The sequence below is a fragment of the Tupaia chinensis genome, unplaced genomic scaffold (genome assembly GCF_000334495.1).
Source record: "Tupaia chinensis unplaced genomic scaffold, TupChi_1.0 Scaffold000126_2, whole genome shotgun sequence".
Classification (NCBI taxonomy): domain Eukaryota; kingdom Metazoa; phylum Chordata; class Mammalia; order Scandentia; family Tupaiidae; genus Tupaia; species Tupaia belangeri.
Window position 1 is genome coordinate 1,053,234 of NW_006159594.1, and position 7,796 is coordinate 1,061,029.

At 47.2% G+C, this 7,796-nt stretch overlaps 1 protein-coding gene across 6 annotated transcripts in view; it reads right to left on the reverse strand.

The window, feature by feature from the left end:
• Window positions 1-2,368: 2,368 nt before the first annotated feature.
• The window catches only part of RBM23 (RNA binding motif protein 23), a 12,323-nt gene continuing 6,895 nt past the window's right edge, over window positions 2,369-7,796 (reverse strand). For 5 of the 6 annotated variants that reach the window (XM_027770302.1, XM_006144490.3, XM_006144488.3 and 2 more), the window contains 9 exons: window positions 7,341-7,394; window positions 7,084-7,201; window positions 6,846-6,998; window positions 6,620-6,757; window positions 5,921-5,986; window positions 3,909-4,104; window positions 3,677-3,826; window positions 3,501-3,585; window positions 2,369-3,418 (listed from right to left, as the gene is read on the reverse strand). In XM_027770302.1, coding sequence (XP_027626103.1) covers window positions 3,415-3,418; window positions 3,501-3,585; window positions 3,677-3,826; window positions 3,909-4,104; window positions 5,921-5,986; window positions 6,620-6,757; window positions 6,846-6,998; window positions 7,084-7,201; window positions 7,341-7,394 — 964 coding nt within the window. In that variant the 3' untranslated portion in view covers window positions 2,369-3,414. Of the gene's footprint in view, window positions 3,419-3,496; window positions 3,586-3,676; window positions 3,827-3,908; window positions 4,105-5,920; window positions 5,987-6,619; window positions 6,758-6,845; window positions 6,999-7,083; window positions 7,202-7,340; window positions 7,395-7,796 lie in introns of those variants that run through there. The other variant, XM_006144489.3, reaches the window with a different exon arrangement.

The window sequence follows — 7,796 nt, forward strand, 5'->3', positions numbered from 1 at the left end:
ATATTTCCTCACTTCCACCATTGACTTCCTCACAGCAAATGGCTGTATGAGGAACTAAGAACAGGAAACAGGGAAGCACTGAGGCACAACCACCGAAGTACAAGGGCCAAAGTGGACAAGGAAAAGAATGTAAGGAAAACAAGCAGAGATTGGGGCCCATCTTAGAAAGGCAGGAAGGCAAGACCTGTAGGTATTTATGTCAGGTGAAGTTCAGCCTGTGACACAGTGGCTAAGGCAGATGGATCTCGCATAGCTTTCAGTTCAAATCCCAGACCTGGCAACTTGAGAAACATGCCAGGTGTGTGTGTACCCCAAATCCTGAAGAGAGAGTTGAAGGGACTGATCATACCTTTGGTGGGTGCTTTCTCTCATCTCCCTACCCTACAAGTGCATGCACACTCTAGCAAAGTTAAGGAAGTGAAAAAAAGCCTAAGACAGCCAAGAAGGCCCGGTTCCCGGCCCAAGGATGACTAACAAAAACGGTCCCCACTGTACTTCTGGAGATGCATTAGCAGACAAATCAATAACTATAGGGGACTGGGTCATAGCCAGCAGCTTTTACCTAATAGAGTGCATCCTCCTTCCTTCCCCCAGGTCCAGAGAGCAAATTAGGACTGCAGGGGGTAGCCGCAGGTGTGACTGCAGGCAGGGAAGAATCAGAGCTACTGGAGTCCCACTGGCTTTCATGACACAAGCCTCAAGAATGTAATAATTTAGTGTTAAAAGCAACTCCAGAGGCTAACATCATCACAAAACTATCACCCCACTTAGAAGTCTGAGAGCTGACAAATTAAAATCTAACAGCAATTATCCATATTTTTAGCATAATAAAGTCTTAGCATTCTGTTGCCATAGAGATCAGTGAAGAATGGAGGAGCCCCACAGAGCCTTGCCCCAGGATGCAGGCCTCAATTTGTCCTCAGGCTGGGAAGCCAGGCTCTTCCCCACCCCTTATGAGGCTAACAAAGCAGGTGTAAGGTGCCACCTCTCCTCTGACCAGGCTACTCCTGGAATACTCAGCTCTGTGGAATTCACTGGTCCCAAGTCTGTTACCTTAGGCAGAGCCATGTGGAAAGCAAGCATTGAGGGGAGGAAGCAACAGTAAACATCAGGTCACAGGATCCCTGATGTGCAATAACTAAACCCCTTCGGATTATCGATCTGGGATTTCTACTACGAAGAGGATCAGACGGTCAGACGCGAACACAAAGGCCAATAGGGTAAGAATAGTGAGCCTGAAGCTTCTTTGGTACCTTAACTCAAAATTACAACTCCCCTAGTGAAGGTGCAGAAATGTGTTACTGCCATCTGGTGGAAAGACAAGATTTGTCCTTAGGTACAAAAGGGATTAGAGGGGACCAGCAGTTGGCATAATGGCTGTGGCATAATGGCTGTCACTGGACTCCCATGTAGTCAACTGTGGTTCAAGTCCCAGACCCGGTGGCTTAAACTCACGCTGGGCGCGTGTGCATGCATACCCAGGATCCTGAGAATGGAGAAGGGATTGCGGTGTGGCCACCCCCCGGGGAGGGTGATTTTTCAATTTCTGTCTGTCTGTCTCTTTCTGGAGAGTGCATGCGCCCTGTAACAACAAAAAAAAATTCAAAAAAAAGGGGGACCAGCAGTTACCATAATGGCTATGTCACTGGACTCCCACGTAGTCAACCACAGTTTGCGTCCCGGACCCGGTGGCTGAAAACTCACGCCGGGCACACGTGTGTGCATGCCCAAGATCCCGAGAGGAGAACGGAGGAGCAGGGATTGCGGTGTGGCCACCCCCTGGGGGGTGATTTCTCGCTTCCTGTCTCTCTGTCTGGCGAGCACACGTGCCCTACAGCAAAAACTACCTCTAAAAAAAAAAAAAAGGATTAGAGGTCGGCCCAGTGGGCAGATAGTTATGAAGACACTAAAGATGAAGACAAATGGCAAAAACCATTGGACTTGGGTAAGAGATAAGAGATGGGACACCCCACCCAGGATTTGTCCTTTGTCCGTTTTTTTATTTTATTTATTTATTTATTTATTCATTCATTCACTTATTTTAATTTGACAAGAGAGAGACAGAGAGAAAGCAAATCACCATGTCCAGGACTTGAACCGTGGTCGGCCATGTGGGAGTGTCCAGCACCTTAATCACCATGCCACCTGCTGGTTCCCAGTCCTTTTGTCTGTTTTTTAAAAAATAATTTTATAATTTTTAAATCTGCTATAGGGCTCACGAGAGAGAAAGCAAGCTGTTGGGTCTGGGACTCGAACCAGGGTTGGCCATGTGGGAGTATAGTGCCCTGAGAACCACGCCACCTGCTGGCCCCTCTGTTTTTCTTTTTAAAGAAAGTTAAGCAAAACAAAACAAAACAAAAAAGCACAATGACATTACAAACGATTTATATCCCAAGAACCATCGTTTTTTGGCTTGAGAAGTTAGTATCAGACACACACCCACTGACTTGAGACCACACGCATATAGGTAGCAGCCACCACAAACGGGACTGCCTTTTGTATAAAGTTCATATATATATATTTCTGTACACTGACACAAGGGTATAAAATCCAGTGAGATGGCTCACATGTATCCAGGCAGGTGATAGGAGTGGCTTTAACCACCAGGGTCGAGACCTGGCAGAGGCACACAGGAAGTGGAGAGTAGCATCCTTCCCTCCATCCTCCCACCCTGGGCCATAGGGAGGACCTGGGAGAAAGGACAAGTATACAAAGGAAGATGGAAGATACTGGAAGGTAGCCCATCTTTTACTAAACTCCTGAAAATCTCTAAGGGATTCAAAATGCCTGGCAGTATAGATCACCCCCATGCCTCCCGGCAAGATGCTGAGCCTACAGTAGTAATTCTAGCCTCGAGCTGCACAAAGCTGAGGTCTAAGGCAGCTTACAATGCACATCTGTGCTATCTTCCAGGGCCCTTGTAGTAGAAAGCCAGCACCTTCAAGGTTCTTCCCCCCCACCACCACCAAACTCTAAAGTCCTATTGATTCAGAGGTCTTTAGGGTATTCCTTGACAGACTGTAGAATAAAGGTATAAGAAAAGGAAAGAGGTTAGTTCCTTCAGTTAATGCCCTATGGCCTTCCCAATGGGGAGGAATTGAGGAATCACTAAGAGGTGGTTAGAAAGGGCAAGGTCAAATCGGGAGACAACACACGTAGAGAAACAGGTATTCAGTGTAGGTGTAGATTCTGTTCAACTGGGAGTTTTGCTCAGCAGAGTCCATTCCCAGTGGGGCCATGGGCAGGAGCTCTCCTTGGTGTCTGAGGGTGGCCCCAATTCCCCCAGAGTCAATGTCCATGTCCTCAGGATGGCTTGGTCCACAAAATGGAGAGACAGGGCCATGGAAGAGTAGACGTGAAGAAGGAAGTAGCAAGACCCAGAGGCACAGGGAGGCAGTGTACTGTGCCGCCGATTTACCTGTGGGAAGAAAGAGCGGTAAATGAGAAGTCAAGGAAAGAGAATAACTATAAACTAAAATGATTTAGGCCCTGAGACTCACATGGTCTGGGGGGTGAAAAGGCTGGAGAGCTGGAAGCACTGGGAGGCAATTGCCTGAGAGGCAAGGTTCAGGGCTGGACTCAGAGCTAGAACAAAGAGAAACAGAGTGAGTGAGCATAGAGCATCCTTCTTCCAAGGCTCCAACCTTTTTCTCTCCCTTTCTAAAGTCCAAGTTACCAGTCAGAGCCGCAGGGTTCAGGGCCCCCAAGGGAACTGCTCCATTCAGTTGCAAGGCAGCAGCTTGGGCGGCAGCAGCTTGGGCGGCAGCAGCTTGGGCGGCAGCAGCAGCAGCAGCAGCAGCTGTGGTAGGCAGCTGGAGTCCAGAACCTAAAAGGAGAAAAGGTGGGGTTGATCCCAAACCTTCTATCTAAAATTTAATCCTATGTTCTTCACCTCGCAGATACTCTACCTTCAGCCAGTTTGGCCATGAGCTGCAAACGTCCACCTGCTGATCCCAGATCCAGTTCTTGGTCCCCATCAGGAAAAGTGATGTCCGTGCTACCATCTGCTCGCTCAGTCACATGGCCAACCCTCATAGGTCGACCAGCCAGTTCAAAGCCATTAAGCTGTTCCAGGGCCCGCCGGGCACACTCAGAGTCAGAGAACTATGAGAAATCCAGAATGTGTCAGTCACCTCCTGGTCAAAGACATGCTCTTTAAGCATGTCTAACACTAACACCCTACTCCTAAGATTCCAGAAAAATTGCATGTTCTCTATGGTAAAAACTTATTTTCCCAGGGAATGTGACTTAAAATACCCATCACCCCAAAATAGTTCTCATTTTTCCACGGTCACTATTCAGTCTTCTAGTTCCACTAAGAATTTACAATGCCAAAAAGTCTATTATTTGTAGGAAACCTAACCTGCAGGCTATTTCACAAATGGACATATAAAATCGAAGGAAAACAGGCTGAGAGACAAGGCTACCGCACTGGGCTTTTAATTTAGCTCATAGAACTAGTTAAGTCTTAGTTCTGTCAAGTACTAGAAATACTAGAAATCTAGAACTCCAGCACCCAGGCTTAGGAGGGAACACATCCTAGTACTGAGAGCAAGCCAGCATCCATACTCCCACATACACTCCCACATACACACCACAGCTGCTGCTGTGGCCGCTGACCAGAGGGTCTCTGCTCTCGGCAGCAGCATAGCAGAACTCTGGTATAAAGAGGATTTTCCAGTCTTTTTATTTTTCTTGACACATTCCAGTTTGTGGAAGTGTCAAGATTGTTGATCCAAAAGGCAGCAACACAAGGGCAAAAAGGCCCCACAGAAGCTATTCAACATCTGAGTCACACAGAACCAGAGGTGACTGCCAGCATAAAATCATCACCACCACAGCTGGCTTTGTTTACTCTGCTACTACCTGCCCTGGGGCCTGGCATGGGATACTGATAGTTCCGAAGCAGGTGGTATAGTGGGTTTGCCTGTATAGGACACTTCTTTTTTTTTTTGGAGAGGTTTTCGCTACAGAGCACATGCACTCGCCAGACAGACAGAGAGACAGAAAGCAAGAAATCAATCCCCAGGGGGGATGTTCACGCCGCAATCCCTTCTCCTCCATTCTCCTCTCGGGATCTTGGGCATGCACGCACATGCGCCCGGCGTGAGTTTTAAGCTACCGGGTCCGGGATGCGAACCGTGGTCGACTACATGGGAGTTTAGCAACACAGCCATTACGCTAACTGCTGGTTCCCATGTATAGGACACTTCTGAGGTGAGAAATTCCTAGGTAGAATACAATCTGCTGCCTCTTTGCCCTACAGACAACTACAGGGTGTGTGCTCCTTGGAGTAAACCCAGAAAATACCAGGTTTTATCAGACTTTGTGCTGGTAGCCAATTCTTAACCTGGAGTCACATGGGGCTGGAAAAACCAGTTACAGGAATTAGAAACAATTTTGTTAGAATGTCAAGAAAAGGTGAAGGTTATCCACTATCAGGAGGCCTCATTGTCCCTGTAGTGCTTTTTTAATACAAAGATCCTACTCAATGGAGAAAAATTGCTTCAATTAGGGTAGTACCAGAAGAAGTTATGTCTAGTCCCATCCCATTATGAGAATACACCAATTTTACAAATAGCATGTCTTGAAAACCTCATATTTAACCTCCCTTATGCCCCCAACATTTCAGCTGCAGCCTGGAACCATTACTATTACCCAAAGAGTAAGTTGCAGCACCAGCAAAGCTGGTTGAATTCCTGGACACTCCCATACCAAGGCACTGACAGAGTGCAGGGACAAAGCCAAGATCTCAAGCAATGCACTAATCTCAAGGGGCAGAAGGCTAGTCCAAGCTTCAGGTATCAGGGTTTATGGGTCATTTAGATAGTTCCTAAAGGAGGAGGACGAAGCCAAGCTGCAAAATCAGACAAGTGGAAAAACTCAAAGTAAAATTTAAAATGAAAAGACTAGAGCTCACCGTAATGAAACCATAACCTTTTGAACGGCCTGTATCGGAGTCCTTCATCAAGACAATATTATCAATCTGAAGAACAAGAAGGAAGGATCAGCAATCTTTTCTTTGGAAGAGGTTTTTGCTATAGGGCGCGTACGCTCACCAGACAGACAGAGAGAGATAGAGAGACAGAAAGTAAGAAATCACCCCCTAGGGGGGATGGTCACGCTGCAATCCCTTCTCCTCCATTCTCCTCTCGGGATCTTGGGCACGCACGCACATGCACCCGGCATGAGTTTTAAGCCACCGGGTCCGGGACGCAAACCGCGGTCAACTACGTGGGAGTCCAGCAACATAGCCATTATGCTAACTGCTGGTCCCCAGGATCAGCAATCTTGACATGTGCCCACACCTGTGATTCTTGCTAGTCACAGTGTTCTAAATCCCTCTAATTTTCTAGCAAAAGTGTTATACCTTAAAAGATTTGAAGGTCATATTTATCTAAAACACATTTTCTGACTAATCTTAACCTGGGCCCAATTATTTGAGTTAATTGTGTCTGACTTATTTTTCTACTGAGCAGCATAAAGAGATGAAGCCTAACTTTCACCATGCCTGTTATAATGCAGGGAGTGTGTTAATCATAGCCAGACAAAACAGGGTATACTCATTCTCCCCACTTTTTCCAATTTCCTTCAGAGGTTTCCCTCACTGTCCACTCACTTTGCCAAAGGGCTCAAAAATCCCCCGGAGCATGTCTTCAGTGATATTGAAGTGCAGGGAGCCCACGTAGAGGCGCATTGGTCCACCACTGCCCTTCTGCAGGTTGTTGGCCATCGCTGCTAGTCGGTTTTTCTCAGCCTGGGGAAGTAAGAGGTGATGGGATCATGTCCCACGCCCACCCCCTCTTTCCTAGTTTTGTATTATTTCAGTTTTTCAGCTTGCTCACCTGTGAGGCCTGCACAATGATAGGCACTCCCAGCAACCGTTGCCCAGTCAGCCCAATAGCCAGTGGCACAGACTGGATTTCACAGAATTCGACATAGGCAATGCCCTTAGAACGACGTGAGTTCCGATCTGAGATGATACGCACATCACGAACCTATCAAGGGCACAAAAGAAATTCTGAGCTGGACATAAAGAGAGAAGACAGGCTACTCAGAATGAAAGTAAGGTGGAAGGATTACCTTGCCAACAGCAGAGAAAAAGTCCTCCAGGTCTCGAGGTCGGATGCGGGCTGCTAACTGCATACAGAAAACCGTGCGAGCATCACGCTCCTCAGGACTCAGATTATCAACTGGCTCCCTAAAGAGGAAGGTATGCTGAGATCATCCCTCCCAACACTTGGTTGCCAGGACCCCTGAGTACTTCACATTCCTATGTATTGGCTCAAACAATCTTTTATTCATACTCTTTAATCTCCTAAAAAGTGCTCCTAACTCACCTGACTGGGCTCTTTTCTCTGAAATGAGGGCTCTTACTGTGTCCAAACCTACGCCTAAAAAATAAGAGAAAAAGTAAAAGTGAAATCTTAGGCACACCTTCACAAGAGAATCACATTCTTTTTTTTTTTTTAATAATTTATCTAACTTTATTCATCGTTATTATTCTTCAAATTGACCAGAGAGACAGAGAGTGAGAAAGCAAGCTGCCAGGGGAACCAGCAGTTAGCGTAATGGCTATGTCGCTGGACTCCCACGTGCTCGACCGCGGTTCGCATCTCGGACCCGGTGGCTTAAATCTCACACCGGGTGCGTGTGCGTGCGTGCCCAAGATCCCGAGAGGAGAATGGAGGAGAAGGGATTGCGGTGTGACCATCCCCCCTGGGGGGTGATTTCTCGCTTTCTCTCTCTATGTCTCTCTCTGTCTGTCTGGCGAGCGCACGCGCCCTATAGCAAAA